Source organism: Phyllobates terribilis, unplaced genomic scaffold, assembly GCF_046119375.1.
Source record: "Phyllobates terribilis strain yellow unplaced genomic scaffold, ASM4611937v1 Scaffold_2__4_contigs__length_985480577, whole genome shotgun sequence".
Classification (NCBI taxonomy): domain Eukaryota; kingdom Metazoa; phylum Chordata; class Amphibia; order Anura; family Dendrobatidae; genus Phyllobates; species Phyllobates terribilis.
In genome coordinates, this window is record NW_027362762.1 from 411,863,777 (window position 1) to 411,887,867 (window position 24,091).

General features: G+C 41.8%; 1 protein-coding gene across 1 annotated transcript in view; it reads left to right on the forward strand.

Moving 5' to 3' along the window:
• LOC141212854 (S-adenosyl-L-methionine-dependent tRNA 4-demethylwyosine synthase TYW1-like) overlaps positions 1-24,091 on the forward strand; it is a 273,215-nt gene that overhangs the window by 11,339 nt on the left and 237,785 nt on the right. The window contains exons 5-7 of the mRNA XM_073665131.1: positions 5,689-5,883; positions 7,270-7,557; positions 9,965-10,084. Coding sequence (XP_073521232.1) covers positions 5,689-5,883; positions 7,270-7,557; positions 9,965-10,084 — 603 coding nt within the window. The remainder of the gene's footprint in view (positions 1-5,688; positions 5,884-7,269; positions 7,558-9,964; positions 10,085-24,091) is intronic.

Consider the following 24,091-nt stretch of genomic DNA (forward strand, 5'->3'; position numbering starts at 1 on the left):
TCTTCAGCTGCACTGGAGGGCATACCAGGACCAAGGAAGATGGAGCCGAGCGGGGAGGGAGGGGTCCGAGAGCTGCCAGGAGGGATATGATGGGAGGTGGCAGCTTCCTGTAGTTCACAGGAAGTTAAAGACTGACTTCCTGTCTACACCCGAGAGCATGTTTTGGTCTTGAAGTCAGTCTAAAGATGGCATGACACAGCTGTCATAATGAAGGGGCTCAATATGTGGGGATGCCACGGAGTTGGAATATTGCTACTCAGGCATTTTATGTGCAAAATTAATGCTGGAGTGCTACTTTAAGGCCACGTTCACACGTTCAGTATTTGGTCAGAATTTCACATCAGTATATGTAGCCAAAACCAGGAGTGGAACAATCAGAGGAAAAGTATAATATAAACATGTCACCACTGTTTCTATTGTATTGTTTCATTTCATTGTTGCATCTATTGTCTTGTTTCATTTTTCGCCCATTCCTGGTTTTGGCATACAAATACTGATGTAAAATACTGAACGTGTGAACGTGGCCTAAATCAAATCCTCAGCAACATTTTTAGGTAAACCACCTCTTATTATAATGTTGATGGCATAGCAATTGGATGCTTGCTACAGCTTCTGAAATCTCTGCCAACCAACTGATATTAATGGGTAGCTGGCTATATATTTCTCCCCTAGTGACATGTAGCAGTTTTGATCAAATCCTTGTTATCTGCTGCAGATCTGCCAGTTCTCTGAATGCTGAGCTCTGTATAACCTTGCTGGAATCAGGGTCTCTGACACTTTCCTTTTAATAAAGTACATCTTCACCCATACACACCCTTGGGAATACTAGTTTTGAAGGGTTGGTTATGAATGTTTAGGAATGGGATTCTTGTTTATCAAATGGTTGAGTGTTGAAAATAATAGTCCAAATACATTTTTTATGTAACGTTTGCACACCACCCGCATAAAATAATACACCCTTGTTATTTTACAGATGGTCGGTGCTATCAGAACAGAATTACTCTTTCTAGCTTTAGTTTCTGTATAACTTCTCATTCTGAAATAGGTTGACGGGTGAATGCTTGTCCTTGTTCTTTGCTGACATCCTGCAATGTCATTACCAGGTTGTCAGATGAGAAGCATGCAAGCAGATCGGTCCCAAGTGCGGAGTAGCCGCTGGACTCACAACCCGAGCGTGACAGCCTCATAGAATTATATGAAGTTGTAATTCTTGAGTCAGGAGAGCCATGGCCACTCCGTGCATTGCGGTCTGAGATCGGACTGATTTGCACGGACGTCTGCAGGAGCCCTAAGGCTAGGTGCAGACGAGTGTATTTGTATTTTTTTTTTTTTTTTTTTTTATCGTCCGAGAAAATCAGATCAATTATGCAAATGACAACCTGATCAGAGTGTGAGTATAATGTGATCCGCTTCTCTCAGATGAGGAGAAGATAGAGAAAAAAATGTCTCCATCTTCTCCATTCTATGAGGCCATGGAAATCGGACAGCACTCAGATGTCAGCTGAGTGCAGTTTGATGTTTCCCTTGCACTCATTGACTTGCATGGCTAAGCGTGATCCAAATATTTGGCCTAAGGAAGATTTATGACACTGTCCACGAGTAAATCATTGTTGCCCATGGCAACCAATCACAATTCAGTTTTCATTTTGTTTTCTGGTTTTGAATAATTTAAGGGGTTGTCCACTGCTAGAACAAATTTGTTTAAAATGTAATTCCCAGTGTAAAATACAAGTAACAGATTCTCACCTCCCGCACCAGCACCATTCCAGCGATTTTGGCTCTGAATGTCCCGGACGTTCATATGACGTTGGCTTTAGGGCTCATATACCATAACAATCAGCATCCACCATTGGGCTGCTGCTCTTCTTCCCATCCAGGACTCTGTTTGTATCCAAACATCGGAGTCCTCCCTTTTCGTTCATTGTCTCCACCTTCTGAGCACCCGCTCTCCCAGGCTTGTTGTCTCTAACGGGGTCATCTAGCTGCTACCACTACTCTTGTCTCTGCTGTCTAGTGCCCTCTCTGTAGTGCCGAAATGGTAGTGCAAAACAATTGTCATCTCAAAACCAGGACTGCACACATTGTGGACAGACCGTGCCCCTGCCACTTATTACTGCAACAACTAGCGCCTTAAAAAGTTTTTGACAGTGTCCATGATGGTAATCAGTCACAGACAGTGCACCCAACAACATCCATGATGCAAAGCAGGTACTGCCGTGACATTATTTGTGGCCCCCCCTACAATACCTATATCAAGCCAAAAGTAACCCCCAAAGATAAGTGGCAACCAGAAAAAGTGCTCATGCTCAACACCTATTGCCATGCAAAAAACAGACCTGCAGTAATGACAGCCATTACCCAGTACATAGGTGGCACTCCGCTTATGGTCACCCACAAGCAGTTCCATCCTCCTAGCGATGTAGATTTTCTAGTGACGTGCTACATACAGAAATAAGGTATTACATGGGAAAGTCTTTCTGCATCCATAATGAGGACAGAAGTGGTTGTTTGCCCAACAGCACTAGTGCCTAGATATTTTAGTTGATGCCCTATACAAAATGCTAAGGATATCTATTGAACTGCATTTTTGTCAACTCCTGATCTACTTTTCTGACTGTGGTGCGTCAGCATTTGCTGATGGCGTTTCTGCTTCTGAGCAGTCTTACCTGACCTACATATCAGCTGTCACAGCCAAATTGATTTAGCTTCGCAGTTTTGAATTTTTATGGACTGAAAGTTGCCAAGTGCCAGTGAATTTAAAGGCGCATTAGCATTTACATTGTTTATAACCTGACTTGACCTTTTCTTGATAAGAAGCTTCTCTGCCCGTGATTAAAAAAAAAAATAAATAAATAAAAATAATGGCAAATTGTCTTTGCTTCAATTAGTTTGGATTATATAAACAAATCACTTGACTACACCTTCATTTGTGAAGAAGCTGGCATCATAAGCGGCATGGAGATGGTCTTTTTATGATGGTCAGCTATTGGAATTGCAGATTTTTTTTTTTAATCATTTTTCTATGTTTAAAGTAAACTTATGGCTAATTTTCCGTTCTCACTGATGTCATGTGACTGTTTATAGGGTCTAAAACTGATAGCATGGTTGTCATGTTCATTGTGTGTTTTTGTTTTACTTTTTTCAAAATTTATTTTCGCCACTTAACTTTTTACTTTTTATTTTTGGAATATTTAATTACACTTGGATTTTTTTTCCCCAGAACCTAAATGAATAGGATTCAAAACTACGACTGCAAAAAATTAAGCCGTCATAAAACTATGTAGATTGAAAAATCAAAAAGTCTTGGTTCTTGGAAGAAGGGCAGGAAAGGGCAAAAGTGTAAAATGAAAACCTGAGGTTTAACCCTTGCAACTCTATATAGTGTATTAAATAAATCTGGGACATTATGAATACTTTTGCTTGCTCACTATCTTTTATGCACATTTTAGCAATGTTTTCTCATACTAGCTACTTTTTATGATAAATTACATAAGCTCTCGTGGATAAATATAAATAAAATGGCTTCTGCTATAACTATAGTAATAAAAAATTGTTATGAACATGAATTGGTTGAATCACATCAGATAACTGAATGCTGGACATGTACGGTACATTTTTAATGAAGTCTATGTAAAGGATCACATGTTTTAACAGGAGCTTTTAAGAAATTCCTTTTCATTTATCAAAAAAAATAAAAAACAACTTGCAAAATGTCTTCAGATTTTCTCGTTGACGTAGTTTCACATTAGGTCATTACATGCAGAATTTGGAGATCACATCTTAGAGAGGTATATTTATTAGATCTCATAGATTGCTATACCATCATATACTGTGGGGAAAATAAGTATTTGATACACTGCCAATTTTGCAAGTTTTCCCACCTACAAAGAATGGAGAGGTCTGTAATTTTTATCGTAGGTACACTTCAACTGTGTGAGACAGAATCTAAAAGTAAAAAAACAGAAAATCACATTGTATGACTTTTAAATAAATTGCATTTTATTGCATGAAATTAGTATCTGATCACCTACCAACCAGCAAGAATTCTGTCTCTCGCAGACCTGTTTTTCTTTAAGCCTTCCTCCTCTGCACTCATTACCTGTATTAATTACACCTGTCCATACACTCAATCACACTCCAACCTCTCCATCATGGCCAAGACCAAAGCTCTGTCTAAGGACACCAGGGACAAAATTGTAGACCTGCACAAGGTTGGGATGGGCTACAGGACAATAGGCAAACAGCATGGTGAGAAGGCAACAACTGTTGGCGCACTTATTAGAAAATGGAAGAAACACAAGATGACTGTCAGTCTTCCTCGGCCTGGGGCTCCATGCAAGATCTTGCCTTGTGGGGTAAGGATGATTCTGAGAGAGGTCCGGAATCAGCCCAGAACTACCTGGGAGGACCTGTTCATTGACCTGAAGAGAGCTGGGACCACAGTCTCAAACATTACTGTTAGTAACACATTACGCCATCATGGATTAACATCCTGCAGGGCACTGAAGGTCCCCCTGCTCACGCCAGCACATGTCCAGGCCCGTTTGCAGTTCGCCAATGACTATCTGGATGATCCAAAGGAGGCATGGGAGAAGGTCATGTGGTCAGATGAGACCAAAATAGAACTTTTTGGTATCAACTACACTCGTCGTGTTTTGGAGGAAGAAGGATGAGCACATACTCAAAAAACACCTTGCTAACCGTGAAGAATGGTGAAGGAAACCTCATTCTTTGGGAGTGCTTTTTTTTGCAAATGGGACAGGATGACTGCACCTTATTGAAGGGAGGATGGATGGGGTCATGTATAGTGAGATTTTGGCCAACAACCTCCTTCCCTCAGTAAGAGCATTGAAGATGGGTTGTGGCTGGGTCTTCCAGAATGACAATGACCCAAAACATAAAGCCAGGGCAACTAAGGAGTGGCTCTGTGAGAAGCATTTCAAGGTCCTGGAGTGGCCTAACCAGTCTCCAGACCTGAACCCAATAGAGAATCATTGGAGGGAGCTGAAACTCAATGTAAGATTCTTAGGATATGTTCACGCCACATATTTTTCAGGTGTGTACTTCTCTGAAACCTGCATAAGAATGAAAATGCTCATTTCTATGAGAAAACCCATGCTGTTCATATTTTCAGTGTTTTGAATGTTTTTCAACCTCTTCAAGTTTCCAAAGATGCCAGGCGGTTACAAGATGTGTGTACCATTCTTTGAGTTTTCTGCTCTGAAGACTCTCTGTACAATACAAGTCGATTGGAAAGGCTCAATACTCCTGAGCATTTTTTTTTTTTTTTTTTTTGGAGCTTTATGCCAGCCACTTTGTTTGAAAAACTCCTAGTGCTTGGTTTCCTCATTGTTGAATGGCGTTGAAAAGAAAAAAGTCTGTATAACAAAAAGACGCCCCAAAACGCCTGCTGCCGAAGCATTAAAGTGCAACCAAAAAATGACACTTCTGGAAAAAAGAAACGATCGAATTTTCCTGAAGCGTCTCCCTCATATATTATACTACTAGAAAGGTTAGAAAAAGTGTATTATAACACATGCAATATATTTTTTCTAACCTTTCTAGTATTGCATGGATTGTTGCGTAGAGTAGTACATATATTAAATGAATTTATGGTGCTGTGGTTCCATTGTGAAACATTCAAATTAGCTTTTTGACCCATACAACATTTCTGTTTTTCCTTTGTAGACAACAAGTCAAAGCCTATGTGTCTTCCTAGTCGCTACTTACACTGACGGACTGCCTCCTGAAAGTGCACAGTGGTTCTGCAAGTGGCTGGAAGAAGCCTCCAATGATTTCCGCTTTGGAAAAACTTTTCTTAAAGGCTTGAGATATGCTGTGTTTGGATTAGGAAACTCTGTATACAGCGGCCATTATAACACGGTAAAATTAGCCAATGGTTTTGTTTTTTTTGCTCTTTGTGAAAGCTCTGCGATAAATGCCGTATGTAAATGGGTCAGTAAGTCTAGATAAGTCTTTTGACTAGCAACCCAATAGTGTGGGGGTTATATAGCCTGAACACTGGTGTTGTCTGTGACCAACTGACATGCCTATAGCCAATTTAAAGGGAACTTGTTACTTCCAGAAATAATATTTACCTATAGATGTAGTGGTAATCTGCAGCTAAATAGCCTTTAACTCATGTCTGGCAGTCTTACTGGAAGTGTGCAGGGGAGAAAAATAAAGTGATATTCTCCCTGCAGCCGCTCACTTCCAGTTATCGGGGCAATGCAGTGAGCTGTTAGGGCTGTTTACACTGCATGTGCTGTAATCACTACACTATACATTGACAACCTGCTGTGCACACATACGCTGCACACTCACTCCAGAGAGCAGGTTGTCAATCACAGTGCCGGGAAGTGACTACGGAGCACTAGCTGTGTAGTAAGGGTGATTATAACAACTGCCTACACTGCCAGATGTCCTGATGTGAGGTTCTGAAGGTAGAATATAACTTCATTTTCTCTCGGTAGTAGATGTTCCAGTTACACTGGCAGGCAGGATTTAAATGCTAGAGTATTTACTTAATCGCGCCTATTTGCTGAAAATGTTTCAGTGTAAACAGGCAAAACTCTTCATGGTTGGGTGAAAGCTTGCTTTAAATTCTTGTTCTTGGCAGCGCATTGTCCTTTGTAAACAGGACTTGTGCTGCAGAGAACAATGGGCAGCCTATGCTCCCTAAATGAGATTTATTCCAAGCAAGAAGCCAAGTAAGTGACCCAGCCTTAGAATCAGGGTCTGTGTCACCATTTTTATGCTGCTGTTAAATGGTGCAGAAAAAAGAATCTTGTGACAGATTCTTTAGGCTGTCTACACATGGTGCTCTTTAGATGCCGCCGCAGCTGCCGACTTTTTCCAAGTGACGCTGCTTCAGGCAAACATCCGCTCTCCTTTTCCTGAACCAGCATTTTTGCCTGTTGTACCATCATTCTTGGAGCGGGTCAGCCGCCGGCATCTTACTCTATATTGTGAAACATAGAGAGCAGAAGGCATTCGAGAGGTATGCAATAAGAAACTGCTTCATGGCTTCCGAGCTCTGAAGTGGTTGCAAGAAGTGACAGAAGATCGGGGCAATGTTTTGATATTGCTGTGCATTATGATCATTTTATGGTGTTTTTTTCAGACTGAATCCGCCTGAAAAAGACTCCATGTGCACGGAGCCTTACACAGTGTATGAGGATCTTGATGTTTTTCATCAGACACAATCTACATTATACATAATAATTCACTTTTATGTCTTTACTAATAATCTCTTTGCTTCATTATCAGGTTGGTAAAAATCTTGACAAGTGGCTGTGGATGCTGAGTGCCAGCCGGGTGATGACTCGTGCGGAGGGAGACTGTAATGTTGTAAAGAGTAAGCATGGCAGCGTCGAAGCAGACTTCAGTGCCTGGAAAGCAAAGTTCTTAAGTAGGTTGAAGGCGCTGGTGAATGGGGAGGAAAAGACGTGTAGCAGTAAATGTAAGAAAGGAAAATGCAAACCGAAAAGAGATGGAGCAAATTCTGCGGACGAAGATGAGAACAAACCCGGAGAGCCAGAACATGAAGTCTCTGAGGTAAATCTGGACCGATACATGTTTATTTTTACTCTAGGGGGTCATCAGTGAGTGCGGGCGTAGTTCCCATCACCCCCACCGATAAGCTGTTGTCTCGACAGCCAGATGTAAACTGTGTATGGATATTGCACAGTGCGGCTGCGCACAGTGTTTAGTGCCTGCTCCTGGTAACTCCGGATCAGCTCCTATTCATGTGAGTCTGCCGTATAATGCTGTGGTCACTAAGTAGTGTACTGAACCATGCTTTTCAGTCCCTATGCACTATTTACCTCCTGGCTCTTCCCGGAGCATATAACAGCTGATTGATGGGGTGTGGGGTGCCTGCCGGACACTCACCAATCTGATATAACCTATGGTTCGAAGAAATTTATACATTTCACAACATTTATTTTTTCTTAGTGTTGTAATTTCAATTGTGTTATTAGTGGTTCGGCCACTACTCCAATGTCTTAGGAGCTATTTTTCAACATGATAGCTCTAGGGTCGCATGTTGCTGATGCTACTGTGAACAGCCAACATGGCCTAAACATCTACAGTGACCTGCGGAGTCTCCAACATTATCTCCCTTCACTTACATCTGAGACATCATTGATCATCAATTACAAAGGGAGCTGCCAGCAGCGGATCTTGATTTATGTGCATTCAGTGAGGCAGAACGTTCCTCAGATACACTTTGGCATGCTATCTATGATGTGTTAGTACGTGTATTTCTACAAGTGGCGATTGTACTCTTTACTAAATCAAGATGCGGGCTGTTAGTGGTAATGTCCTCAGACATACCAGCACCGCTGCTCGTATTAATGTTAGAACACTACATCCTCCTCACCTCTCCAGCTGTGTGTGCTCTGTAGCTGGATAACATTTCAGTCTATGCTGCAGATTCTGTCTTGGTGGTGAGATGTATATTTTCTCTTCTGTAACGCCGTTTGCTTTTCCATGTCTCTGATCATTCACAGCTGAAGAGACATGTTAAACTGATAATATAGATATATCTGTCTCCCCTTGTTGAGACCTGTGGAGTGGGCTCAGGAGTTTAGCCCCTCTATCTATGGTTGATGCCCGCTAAATTTAATACCAGGGATATGTGTATGAAGGCGAGAACTGACCTCCACACACAGCTGTTAACCATTTTAAACCTGGCTGTCAGTCTTTGCTAGTGACATTTAAATAGCACTTTTGCCGACTCACCGATATGCGATCCCAGGGAACCTATGGGTTATCATGGCAGCTGGGGGTCTGCTGAAGTCCCTTGTCGAAAGCAAAAGTTTTTAAAAAATAAAAAATAAAAAAAAAACTTAAATCATCCCCCCCCCCCCCCATTAAAAATAAATATGAAAAATATAAGACCTATTTGGACTAAAGTCTATACTATCAAGATAAAAGATTAATTAACTCATAAAGTAAAAACTATAAAAAGAGAAAAAATGTAATTGTTAGAGTTGCAGTTTTCAGGAACCTAACCCCCCCCCAAAAAAATGCATTAAGAAGTGAGCAAAATGCCATATCTACCCAAAAAATGGTACAAATAAAACCTCTCACAACACCTAAAAAATAAGCCCTCACACAGCTCCATCAATGGAAAATAATAATGTTATGTGGTTCTTAAAATGATGACAGAAACTATTTTTCTTCTTAATACAAACTCTTGAATGTTTTTTTACACTTAAAACTTCCCACAACATTTTTTTATTACTCTAACTTGACTTAATGTGTCCGTGCATTAATATACTTACAGATCCCTGGTTTCAAGTACCGCCCCTGTCCTCTTCTCACTCGCATGGCTCTCAGGACCACCCTGCGCTTTGTTTGAACCAAAAGTGACTTTTACATTGCAGATCCATGAAGTGTCAGAACGAGTCGCCATAGGCTTACATTGGAAAAGAGACTTCTGGCTTTTACACAAACCCCAGTGTGATCTATATATAAATTAATATTAATATCCCCAAAAGCTGTGGCTTTTTTTTTTCACCATTTCATACCAGTTACATTTTTTTCCCCTGTTTTTCAGTACATTTTACGGTAAAATGAATGTTGTCTGTAAAGACTACAACTTGTCCCCCAAAACAAGAAGCCCTCGTACTGCTATTTTGGCAGAAAATATATATTTTATATATATAAAAAGAGAAGGTTATTGTTCTTAAAAAGGGGTTGGGAAATAGAAAACATAACATTGAAAAATCACATGGGCACCTGATGGAGACTGAATCTTTTGAAGATGGGATTCTACAACACAGCTGGAGGGCAGCCATTATAAATAACCTAATCATCGTCCCCAAGATAAGACTAGTATTAATAGAAATTTTAATCTATATTTATGGTAGTGTGTGTGTGTAATTTCTATATATTTATTACTTTTCTTTCTTAGCCGGAAAATGCCTTTAGCACGAATACTGGTCTGTTTTTACAGGAAGAACTGTATGAAACTACCAGCGAATCCGAATCTGAAGGGGAGATGGAGTCGGGAAGCGGTGGTCTCATAGATGTGGAAGATTTGGGAAAGGCCATGAGCAGCATGAAAAAAGCAAAAGTAAGTAACACTGATAGGTATAATGTGTCATAAGGGTCTGTATAGTGTTGACAGGTTTCCTGGTGAACATTACACCCTAATAATAGTACATAACAGTGTTATTATGTGGTTTTTCCTGTGCAGCCATAGGCAAAAATGTAATACTTTCTCCAATTAATAGCATTTTCACCGGTGATGCCAGTAAGTATAACTGTTTGACTGTAGTGGTCATTGGTGGAACTGGCAGCTGGTGGGGGGACTCCCTGGCTATCAGTGGGAGATTAGAGGGGAAGGGAAGAGCTTATTTCTTTTCAGGTTTTTATTTTAGTAAATGTGTGGATAACAGAGAGGATAAGTGGAACACATTCAATATCCTATAAAGTATTTAAATTTATTGATTCCATGATTAGCTGATAATGTCTTCTTTAATTGTTCTATATCATGCGCTTTTTTATTTTTTTATTTTTCTATAATTAAAAAGAAGACAAACAAAAGCAAACTACTGAATCACTTTTCCGGCACCATTGAAAGTGGTACATGATGCAAAGTGTTCAATATAATATAAACATCATGATATTTCCTTCCTTTTTAATCCAGGATTGTCTGTTGTATTTGTCTGTGACCACTAGATGTCGCCAGACCTGCTGAAATGCCTGACAGTAGCAGCACTGACTGCATGGCTCACAAGCTGTGATTGGGCCAACCTAAAACTGCCAGCAATGAGATGAATTACCATCCTTCAAACATTTCATCATCGTCTGACGCACAATTGTGCTTGTTATTAGTGTGTCATAACATAATAGTTTTTCCTGTTCACCAAAATGTAAAAGCTGTACAATATAAATGTACAAATTCATCACAGTGTAATGGTATGTGTTACATTAAAAAAGTAAGTTCTATACATAGATGAAAGCTTGCTGAAAGGCTCGGTGTTTGTTAGAGAATAAAAAGTCAGCTTTTCATGGATTACAGCTGGTGGACATTAGTTAACTGTCTGGTTGCTGCACCCTCTATTTGTACCGCTGGTGGGGCTTCAATTCTATTGCTATAGATGGAGATCTATGGAGCGACCTGAAATTTGGCTGTGTAGCGGTAGGTAAAATGGGACCGGATGCTGTCAGACAGTGACTGACGTTTGGTTCAGACTGGACTTCTGTTCTTTATTGTTGGAGAACTAAATAAGTTTGAGGGCTTCATATCTAGGCACAAAAGTCAGAATAAAAAGGGACAGGGGGGATGGAGTTATTGTTCCTTCTCCACAGCATTATGGTGATATGGGATTTTGAAGTTTATATGAAAATTTCTTCTTCAACTAAGGGGGGGCGATAACAGAAGTTCCTCTCTGGGGCAGATACTTGTGATGAATCCAGAGTGTGGTATGTGAGAAACACTGCTCCAACTATGATGATCACTAAAAGTGAGGAGTTGGCGTGATCAAGCTGAAAAAGCCTGTTTTGACCTTCTATGGGGGGTGTTTGCTCCCCCCCCCTACATGTATCATATTGACTTGTTATCATTGGGCAGCGTCATACATGTGCAAAAGTACATAGGACCCTGGAGGAGAACCTCTGTTAACGCCCTCTTGTTGGAGGGGAAATTTGAATATAAATGTCAAAAACCCAAATCTCCGCAATACTTTTGGGAAAATAAACAAGTTTGAAACAGCCCCTCTACCACCATGTTACTGATAAATATAGTTTAGATGAAAAAATATTGTGAAAACTCCTCTCTAACCCCTGCTCGGCTGAGCACGGACATCAGCTTCCCTGACTATACAAGTGGCCTTCTATCAACCATCCAGCTTTTGTCTGGATGAGAGATGCTAGGTGTCAGGGCTAAGCAGTATGTATATGAGGGAAGGCTTGGAAATAACCTAAGGGATAGAAAGATGGATAACATAGGAAACTATGAATGTGCGTTCGGTGAATGCTGTGTATTACATTTCTTTTGGCCATTGTGATCTTAAAAGAGGGACCTTTAATTGACTGATTATACAAATGGTCCTAAACTGAAAGTAATGTGGCTCTTGGAATTTATCTATCAGATAAAACGAAGCTATTCTGTTGCTTCCCTGTCATGGCCACCTATATTATCTGTGACTATACACATTGTGAATGTGTTTTTCTTTTTCTGTATGACTGGTTTTAAAGAGGACCTGTCACCAGGCCAAAAGTGGACACCTTTTTTGCTCTTATTTTATTCCTGCTGCTCCCATGAGTGTCTCTTTTTTATTTTTTTTTTATTTATTTATTTTTTTAAGTCCACCATTCAGTTCCAAAGGCACTTTTTTTTATTTAGTGCCAATTTGTATGGTCTAACTCTATACCAACATGCCACTTTTGACTTGGTGACAGGTCCTCTTTAAGGAAAGGATCTTAAAATGTGGCAAAAATTTCACCACAAAATACATGTTAAAAAATAAACAGAAAAACAGTGTTTACTGGGAGGAAAGGTTTATCTTACCTTAACGTGTGTTTTTTTTTTTTTTTTTTTTTTTTTTTAACCTGTGTAAGGGTATGTGCACACGATGCAGAAATGAAGCAGAAAATTTCTGCATCATTTCTGCATCTCCCTGGCAGAAAAAACGCATGCGGATTGTACATGCGTTTTTCCTGCAGAATACATGCGGATCCACATGCGTTTCCGCATGCAGATTGACAAGCGCTTTCCAGGCGATTTTAGCATCACCTGGAAAGTGCTTGACAACTAGGTCACACTATATAAATCCATGCAACCGGCATGGATTTATATAGTGTGACCCGAGAGAATGGTAAAAATAAAAAATACATGTATACTTTACCCTCTGATGGCCCGCGCTGTCCTGCTTAATCCGTTCTCCCGGCTGCCGGCAACTTTGAATTGAAAGACCTGCCGACGTCAGCGTCACGTGACCCGTCGCATGACTCTGACGTCAGCGCAGGTCCTTCAACTCACTGCAAGTGCCGGGAACCAAGCAGGAGCGCTGCGCGGGCCGACAGATGGTAAGTATATATATATATATTTTTTATTTTATTCTTGTTTTACAGCTTTTTTAATGGTACCTGGGTGTGGATGAGACTCTCCTCTCCTCCACACCTGGGTACCATCCGCACATTAGAACGCACCAATAACGCAAGCACAGATGCAGTCTTGCGGAATTGGCGCGTTTTAATGCAAGTCAATGGCGGCGAAAACACCGCGTTTACGCAAAATTAATTGACATGCTGCGGATTTTTGAGCACAGCGTTTACGCTGCGGAAAAATCCGCATCATGGGCACAGCACATGCGGATTTCAATTGGGGAACATTGCTTCCCTTCTACCATGCGTTTTTAATGCGTTTCTGCGGCGTTTACGCAACTGCAAAAACGCCGTGGAAACGCATTAAATATGCATCGTGTGAACTCAGCCTAACTAGGATCTGTGTTGTGTTGTGCCCTTGTCTTTGCAGTTCTCTGCAGTTGTGCCTGTCTTTCTCAATTAAAGTCTATGTGGGGGAAAACTTCCTCGTACAAATAACGTAACAGTCTCGCATGGAAAAAAACGAACACTAACCTTACAAACGGCAATGTTTTTTTTTCAATATAAAATCAATATAGCGCATATAAAGATGGCCAATTCCTCCCCAAACTCCTTTGTTGAGATCCAAGATTGAAAAAGTGCTTTATAGTGGTTGGGGATCTTACCCTTCTGTGTATGAAATACATGTTAAAATGTGAATTCAATACAGTACAATGATACTAATGAAATGTGTATCACTACTTTTACATCTGCACATGTGGTGATAGTAACTTATAGCATCACATGGCAGTATATGGAGTGTGAAAACTGACTATATTGTAGTCGTACTACATGGCGGGATATGGAGTGTGCAGGCAGGCACTGTATACACGCCCCCCGAGGAAGTGATGCACGAAACGTGCGTTGGGGAGGAGGGACGTCTGGTCTCCTAAACACCTGGGTTCTGGCAGCTTCGTATAAGGCAGGGGTCTCAAACTCGGCTGGGTATATGGGCCGCACATGGAAAAAATTTGAATTTGGGGGGCCGCATTCTTTGTTCAATGTGACATTTTTAGTGATACCATTTTTTTTGTATACACCTTTTGAACATTTTTGCCGTGTTTATTTTTTTATGGCTTGGATTGTTATGGATGTGGCGATAATAAACGTGCACTTTTTTGTGTTTACTTTAGTTTACATATAAAACAGCATTTTTAGTGCCCAATATTTTTTCATGCTTTATTTTATTTTTTATTTTTTTTACAATTTTATTTCCCCCAATTGGCCACATACAGTAATATTGTCTTACAATTAGCATCATATAGTAATAATGGAAAACATCTTGTAGTAATGTTCCCCATCCAAGTCCCCATCTTGTACTAATGTGCCCCATCCAGGTCCCCATCCTGTGGCAACGTTCCCCATCCTGGCGCCCATCTTGTACTAATGTGCCTCATCCAGGTCCCCATCTTGGGGCTATGTGCCCCATCCAGGTCCCCATCCTGTGGCAATGTTCCCCATCCAGGTCCCCATCTTGTGGCTCTGGTCCCCATCTTGTGGCTATGTGCCCCATCCAGGTCCCCATCTTGTGGCTATGTGCCCCATCCAGGTCCCCATCTTGTGGCTATGTGCCCCATCCAGGTCCCCATGTTGTGGCTCTGGTCCCCATCTTGTGGCTCTGTGCCCCATCCAGGTCTCCATCTTGTGGCTATGTGCCCCATCCAGGTCCACATCTTGAGGCTATGTGCCCCATCCAGGTCCACATCTTGAGGCTCTGTGCCCCATCCAGGTCCCCATCCTGTGGCTATGTGCCCCATCCAGGTCCCCTCTTGTGGCTATGTGCCCCATCCAGGTCCCCTCTTGTGGCTCTGTGCCTCATCCAGGTCCACATCTTGAGGCTCTGTGCCCCATCCAGGTCTCCATCTTGTGGCTATGTGCCCCATCCAGGTCCCCTCTTGTGGCTCTGTGCCCCATCCAGGTCCCCTCTTGTGGCTCTGTGCCCCATCCAGGTCCCCATGTTGTGGCTATGTGCCCCCTGTGCTGTTCTTCACACACATAAAATAGAAAAAAAAAAAGATGATTCTCACCTGTCCTCCGTTCCCTCGGCGGCCTTCCTGCAGATGTGGCCCGCAGGCACCACAGAGTCCGACCCCTTGAGGATCCCAACCTGGTCCAGGAGGAGCCGCCGACAGCAGCGCTGCATTGCCGCACAGAGACCGTCTCCCAGCACAGCATTTTCAATGTCAGCCGCCGGCCAATCAGAGGTCAGCAGCTGACCTCTGCATATGGCAATGACGTCATACTCGCTGCGCCGACACGCAGATATCAGCTGCTGACCTCTGATTGGCCGGCGGCTGACATTGGAAATGCAGTGCTGGGAGACAGTCTCTGTGTGGCAATTCAGCGCTGCTGTCGGCGGCTCCTCCTGGACCAGGTCGGGATCGTCAAGGGGTCTGTGCCTGCGGGCCGCATAAAGCAGCCTCAGGGGCCGCATGCGGCCCGCGGGCCGCGTGTTTGAGACCCCTGGTATAAGGTATTGCTAAAACTATTTATGTATTGTTGCTTACTGTTCATCTTCAGGCACATGCCTTTGTACTATGCACCTTGCACTTTATATTGTGTCGCATACTCTCATGATGTGGATATTGATGAGCTATTTTGTGCCTTAGCTGACAGTTAATGTATCTATATTACTGAATGCAATTAGGGAGTTTTGTCAGTCTTTGCAGGATTTCTTTTCAGAAACTATTCTGATTATATTATCAAATTAGTATCTATCTTGGTTAATTAACCCTTGATGTCCCCCACAGTGTGAGGTTATTCTTTCTTGTTGTTTTTTTTTATGTTCTTACTAATAACGAATTCATTTTTATGAATGCTGTGGTTGCCTGGTAGTAATTAATTACAATAGCCAGCCCTATTGATCTATAGACTGTATACTGTCTTGTATTTTTTGCATGAATATGTTTGATGTCCACATGAAAATGTTAGAGAAAAGGTTTCTTCTACAGACAGTCATCCCCAGCAGACACTCTCATTTTGGCTGATTTGTAAGTATTGTACTGTTACTATGGAAACCCAGTGTTTCTGTAAAGCAGGCCTGAATTATTACTGATGTATTTACAGATCCAATGCTACCAGACAATGATTGTTAGTAGTTCTGCCACATCTATGTATGACTGTGTGTAAATTCATTGATAAATCCTTGTATGGAAAATGAGGCTTCAATTTCTATTTTGAGATGAGGGTTATGCCGAAGGGTTATTTTTAATTTCTGGCCTTGATCAATATTGCTGAAATTTAATAATCCAACTCCTTGTATATAATAGATCATTGGAAATATATTGTGTAGTATTCAGCCATCATGAAGCAAATAATGTGACAAATTCCCCCACTGTGATGTATGTGTATTTGTGTATACAGTATAGACCAAAAGTTTGGACACACCTTCTCACTTAAAGATTTTTCTGTATTTTCATGACTATGAAAATTGTACATTCACACTGAAGGCATCAAAACTATGAATTAACACATGTGGAATTATATACTTAACAAAAAAGTGTGAAACAACTGAAAATATGTCTTATATTCTAGGTTCTTCAAAGTAGCCACCTTTTGCTTTGATGACTGCTTTGCACACTCTTGGCATTCTCTTGATGAGCTTCAAGAGGTAGTCACCGGAAATGGTCTTCCAACAATCTTGAAGGAGTTCTCAGAGATGCTTAGCACTTGTTGGTCCTTTTGCCTTCACTCTGCGGTCCAGCTCACCCCAAACCATCTCGATTGGGTTCAGGTCTGGTGACTGTGGAGGCCAGGTCATCTGGCGTAGCACCCCATCACTCTTACTCTTGGTCAAATAGCCCTTACACAGCCTGGAGGTGTGTTTGGGGTCATTGTCCTGTTGAAAAATAAATGATGGTCCAATTAAACGTAAGCCGGATGGAATAGCATGCCGCTGCAAGATGCTGTGGTAGCCATGCTGGTTCAGTATGCCTTCAATTTTGAATAAATCCCCAACAGTGTCACCAGCAAAGCACCCCCACACCATCACACCTCCTCCTCCATGCTTCATGGTGGGAACCAGGCATGTAGAGTCCATCCGTTCACCTTTTCTGCGTCGCACAAAGACTTTGTGGTTGGAACCAAAGATCTCAAATTTGGACTCATCAGACCAAAGCACAGATTTCCACTGGTCTAATGTCCATTCCTTGTGTTCTGTAGCCCAAACAAGTCTCTTCTGCTTGTTGCCTGTCCTTAGCAGTGGTTTCCTAGCAGCTATTTTACCATGAAGGCCTGCTGCACAAAGTCTCCTCTTAACAGTTGTTGAAGAGATGTGTCTGCTGCTAGAACTCTGTGTGGCATTGACCTGGTCTCTAATCTGAGCTGCTGTTAACCTGCGATTTTTGAGGCTGGTGACTCGGATAAATTTATCCTCAGAAGCAGAGGTGACTCTTGGTCTTCCTTTCCTGGGGTGGTCCTCATGTGAGCCAGTTTCTTTGTAGCGCTTGATGGTTTTTGCAACTGCACTTGGGGACACTTTCAAAGTTTGCCCAATTTTTCAGACTGACTGACCTTCATATCTTAAAGTAATGATGGCCACTTTATTTTCTTTACTTAGCTGCTTTTTTCTTGCCATAATACAAATTCTGACAGTCTATTCAGTAGGACTATCAGCTGTGTATCCACCTGACTTCTGCACAACACAACTGATGGTCCCAACCCCATTTATAAGGCAAGAAATCCCACTTATTAAACCAGAGAGGGCACACCTGTGAAGTGAAAACCATTTCCGGTGACTACCTCTTGAAGCTCATCAAGAGAATGCCTAGAGTGTGCAAAGCAATCATCAAAGTAAAAGGTGGCTACTTTGAAGAACCAAGAATATAAGACATATTTTCAGTTGTTTCACACTTTTTTGTTAAGTATATAATTCCACATGTGTTAATTCATAGTTTTGATGCCTTCAGTGTGAATGTACAATTTTCATAGTCATGAAAATACAGAAAAATCTTTAAATGAGAAGGTGTGTCCAAACTTTTGTTCTGTACTGTAGTACTGGGTGCTCTATGCTAAATCTAAAAGCTCGGATTGTGTGGGAATGGCTGCACCCATTAACCCCTTCGCAACCCTGGGATTTCCAGTTTTTGCATTTTCGTTTTTTGCTCCCCTTGTTCTTAGAATCATAGCGTTTTTATTTTTTGGTCAATATGGTCGTGTGGGGGCTTATTTTTTGGTAGATGAGTTGTAGATGATCGCCCGTTATTGCATTTTATTGCAATGTTGCGGCGACCAAAAAATGTAATTCTGGCGTTTGTAATTTTTTTCTGGTTACACCGTTTACCAATCGGATTAATTTTTTTTTATATTGATAGATCGGGCGATTCTGAATGCGGCGATTCCAAATATGTGTATGTGTTTTTTTTTTTTTTTTTTTTTTTAATGGGGCGAAAGGGGGGTGATTTAATCGTGTTTTTTTTTTTTTTTTTTTTTAATATTTTTAAAAACTTATTCTTTTTTTGCTTGCTTCTATGGTCTCCATAGGAGATTAGAAGCGGCACTTGTCTGATCGCCTCTGCTACAGCAGATCACTTCTATGTAGCAGAAATGCTCATGTGCTATGAGTGCTGACCACTAGGTGGCGCTCATAGCGATCAGCTCATGACAACCACTGGAGTCTGCTGCAGACCCAGGGTTGTCATGCCCACGCATCGGTGACCCGCGGTCTCGTGACGGGGTCACCGATGTGCGGGGTAAGTGACGCGCTTCCGGCGCTGCGATGTTAAATGCCGCTGTCAGAGATTGACTGCGGCATTTAACATGTTAACAGCTGGTGGTGGATCGCGATTCCACCTGCGACTGTTGCGGGCACATGTCAGCTGATTATTACAGCTGACATGTGCCCGGTTCAGTGTGGGCTCAGCGCCGAAGCCTGCGCTGAACAGGGGGTTACAGCCCGGTGCGTACTAATACGCCACAGGCTGTAAAGGGGTTAAATAAGTGATATATTGTTGTATTCAGTTTCTCTTTGCCTACATCAGCTTGCTCTCAGATGAGGTTGCAAAAACCTGCTGACAGATTCCATTTGACAATGGTAAGGAGATATAGGGAGCCGTTACCAACCATCATCAGACTGTGAAACATAAAGCCACCACAGCACTGATGATACGCAGGAAGTATCCTAAATAAACATTTACATCTAGGTACCTTTTATAGGTGACCTCTTCTGATTTGAAGTTGTTTCCTTCCCTTTCATCCCCATGTAGTACAGATGCCATGGTGAGAATTCATGCCCACAGCTAATCTCTGCAGACTTCCCTCTTCTCTGGTCTTCTGCATCACTTCCCAAGACTGTACCATTAAAAATTAAAGTAGAATTATTCTCTCATGCTGTGCCCCTGAATAATTACCCCTCCCTGTGCTTCCTGCACAAAATATCCCCCCACGCGCTGCCCCTCTTCAAAAAATCCCCTCACACACTTCCCCTCTCCAAAATATCCCCCTACCCCACTGCCCTTTGCTATACTGTGCTCCCTTTTACAATTTACACCAATTGCTCCATAATGTGCATTCACAGTAACATCAGCCTACCTCCATCTAAAATAATAGGGCATTTAAAGGGGTATTCCCATCTCCAAGATCCTATCCCAATATGTAGTAGGAATAATAATAATAATAATATAATATTAGTAAATACCTCCAATTAGAAATGTAGCATAGTTTTTCTGATTTTGTTATGTCTTTCCTCATGTGCAGGCAAAAAATACTGACCGAATACGGATACATAGAGAGCCCTGTATGGGCATGGTTGGCTTCCTCAGCTCTGCTGCATTGTAAATCTATAAACTGTGTGTCAAACTGCTGCAACCAGTAAACTAAGTGATGGTGTTGGATTTAAGGTATCTTGGCAGGGTTTTGCAACCTCAACTGAGGCAGACAGATTCCCTTTTTAAGAGGTGCTTTTCTGGCACTGGAAGTTTCTAAAAATATGTTTTTTGCATTTATTTCTGATAGGTTTTAAACTAATGTAAAGTTGCATGGCTCTTAGAGGGTGCATCATGGACATGGTGGTGCAAATCCTTTATATACACCTTCACACCTACTTGTTTTCCCTAGATCTCCTCTCCCCTCTTCTTTGACAGCTTTGACTTCATAGAGCCGGAGAATGGTGGAGATGGATAGAAAACAAGCAGGAGGAAAGGTGTATATAAATGATTAGCCTGCTGTGAAGCACCCAGGACCTTTACTTGGTTTAAACAGTCATTCTCTGCTGACAGTCCCTTTAAGAAATTTTACACCTTAATCCAGCGCTCGGTATTCTGTGTCGGAAACCATATAGAAACAGGCAGGCACCACCAAAAGCGACACAGAAAATATCTTAAAAATATATTAATTAAAAAAAAATCAAAACGAGACCTTTCCCGTCTATTTTATCTTAATTTTGGGCCCTTTATTGAACAACTCCATAGAGATCTTACTTCTTGGACGGTGAAGGATTTTTCCTGGTTCGGCAGAATAAATATACTAAAAATGAACGTCCTACCTAAACTCTTATACCTCTTCCAAACCATTCCCGTGGTAATTCCCTCAAATTTTTGGAAAAGACTACGCAGTAGCTTTTGCAGATTTATCTGGGCAAGTGGGCGTCCACGCATTCGGGGAGACGTTCTGATCAGACACAAACAAAAGTGTGGGGGGGGGGGCCTTAGCCTTCCGAATTGTAGAAGGTATTACATGGCAGCAGTACACGCTAGAATCCTGGACTTCTTCCATCATTCGGAGGGGAAATTATGGGTCAAAATAGCTCAATCCATTTGTCCTAAAGCTCTTACCACTCTCCCATGGTGCGCCCATTTAATTGTCCCCTCTCTTGGCCTCATGTCATATAGTACTTAAGCCACTGCTCTGGCTTTGAGATCCCATAAAAAAAGCTTATCCTCAATCGACACCCAGAGCCCCTTGCTCCCGATTTTCAGATAGTCCTGGTGGGAAATCTGGATTATCTGCAAATAGATTTCTCGGTTCAAACAAATCCCATCCGATATTATTTTCTCATGTCCTCTCCAATACTTCGCTGCTCCCCCTCAATGACTTGTTACAGGGAAGAGCCACTTCCCCGAAGGCTAATTTTGAATGTAGTCAATTACAACACTTCTATTCAACTGTGAAGAAGCGCACACATCTTCATAGAGATCTCACAAACTTTGAAAAATTGTGCCTATCATTGTCATCCCCTACACACTCCATCTCCCTACTGTATAATCTCCTCATTGCCCAGGTAGCTGACAATAGGCCAGGATTCTGCGGTGCATGGGAAAGGGAACTGGGGAAGTCCAAATGTTGCTTCCTAACACATAAAACCTCAATAGGGTCCAAAGCTCAGGAAACCTCCTTCAAAATTATCTCTAGATGGTACCGGGTACCAGCAGTCCTTCATAGATGGTATCCAGTGGTCTCAGACAGATGTTCGAGATGTGGGGAGGGGGAAGGGACAATGTCACACATATGGTGGGGGGTGCGCTATAATAAATGCATTTTGGGCAAAGGTGGTTCCCATGATTGAGAAAATAACTGGTTTGACTATCCCTAATACGCCAGAAGCCCTCCTTTTATCAATGTTACCAATAAGTAAACGTAGTTATAAAAGGTCATCAATAGGCTACCTAATACAGGCGGCTAAGAATGTCATTCCCCGACACTGGAAAAGCAGAGACCCATCCACTGTGGAGGAATGGTTTTTGGAGATTTCTCTCCTTAATAGGATGGAGCATCTGATTGCCATCTCACCGGCTGATGATGATAGATACTGTGTGATTTGGAGGGATTGGATGGATTTCCAAAACTCTTAACGCCTACCATCTAGCCCCCAACTAAAGTTATCCGTGATGTCGTCACAACAATGATCATAATCACACTCTATTGATTGGTGGTCTGCCGTGGTCCGCTCCCTCTCTATCTTTTATATGGAAAAATACATGCTTGATCTGGATATTGATGGAAAACCCTCCCTGTACCCCCCAATGTACTGTAGTTATGCATAGATTTATAGTTACGCTACCCCTTTTACTATGTATATTGTATTTTCTTGTACTTTTTCAACACCAAAATAAAAAGCTTGAATTTGAAAAAAAAAAAAATCAAAACATCCGGTACAACATAGGCAATATTTAAAAATTCAGCAAAAAATATCTGGTTAATCCTAAGAATGATGGACTAGAAAGAAACCCGCACCCTCAAGAGGCAAGTATCTCGCCAAGTAAAGCTTTTCATAAAGGGAGTGTAAGAGTTATCATATAGAAGAAATGGCAAAAATAATGCAATATTAGCTGATGGCAGTTAACACCCATAATGTAACCCTGCCCCGTGTAAGGAGAGTAGAGCATGAAAAGACCAGACGTTCCTGTGGATGTGATGGTGTCTGGCAATGACTCTGCACGTTTTGATGTACAGTACAGACCAAAAGTTTGGACACACCTTCTCATTTAAAGATTTTTCTGTATGTTCATGACTTTGAAAATTGTACATTCACACTGAAGGCATCAAAACTATGAATTAACACATGTGGAATTATATACTTAGCAAAAAAGTGTGAAATAACTGAAAATATGTCTTTTATATTCTAGGTTCTTCAAAGTAGCCACCTTTTGCTTTGATGACTGCTTTGCACACTCTTGGCATTCTCTTGATGAGCTTCAAGAGGTAGTCACCGGAAATGGTTTTCACTTCACAGGTGTGCCCTGTCAGGTTTAATAAGCGGGATTTCTTGCCTTATAAATGGGGTTGGGACCATCAGTTGTGTTGTTCAGAAGTCAGGTGGATACACAGCTGATAGTCCTACTGAATAGACTGTTAGCTGCTTTTTTCTTGCCATAATACAAATTCTAAGTAAAGAAAAACAAGTGGCCATCATTACTTTAAGAAATGAAGGTCAGTCAGTCTGAAAAATTGGGCAAACCTTGAAAGTGTCCCCAAGTGCAGTTGCAAAAACCATCAAGCGCTACAAAGAAACTGGCTCACATGAGGACCGCCCCAGGAAAGGAAGACCAAGAGTCACCTCTGCTTCTGAGGATAAGTTTATCCGAGTCACCAACCTCAGAAATTGCAGGTAATCAGCATCTCAGATTAGAGACCAGGTCAATGCCACACAGAGTTCTAGCAGCAGACACATCTCTTCAACAACTGTTAAGAGGAGACTTAGTGCAGCAGGCCTTCATGGTAAAATAGCTGCTAGGAAACCACTGCTAAGGACAGGCAACAAGCAGAAGAGACTTGTTTGGGCTAAAGAACACAAGGAATGGACATTAGACCAGTGGAAATCTGTGCTTTGGTCTGATGAGTCCAAATTTGAGATCTTTGGTTCCAACCACAATGTCTTTGTGCAACGCAGAAAAGGAGAACGGATGGACTCTACATGCCTGGTTCCCACCGTGAAGCATGGAGGAGGAGGTGTAATTGTGTGGGGGTGCTTTGCTGGTGACACTGTTGGGGATTTATTCAAAATTGAAGGCATACTGAACCAGTATGGCTACCACAGCATCTTGCAGCGGCATGCTATTCCATCCGGTTTGCGTTTAGTTGGACCATCATTTATTTTTCAATAGGACAATGACCCCAAACACACCTCCAGGCTGTGTAAGGGCTATTTGACCAAGAGGGAGAGTGATGGGGTGCTACACCAGATGACCTGGCCTCCACAGTCACCAGACCTGAACCCAATCGAGATGGTTTGTGGTGAGCTGGACCGCAGAGTGAAGGCAAAAGGGCCAACAAGTGCTAAGCATCTCTGGGAACTCCTTCAAGATTGTTGGAAGACCATTTCCGGTGACTACCTCTTGAAGCTCATCAAGAGAATGCCAAGAGTGTGCAAAGCAGTCATCAAAGCAAAAGGTGGCTACTTTGAAGAACCTAGAATATCTTTAAATCTTTAAATGAGAAGGTGTGACCAAACTTTTGGTCTGTACTGTATATGGTGGATTTGTGTCAGGGTTAATGAAACAAATTGGGTATGTGCTCAATGTTTTTTTTCTAACACGTTTTTTTTGGCTGTCTCTTC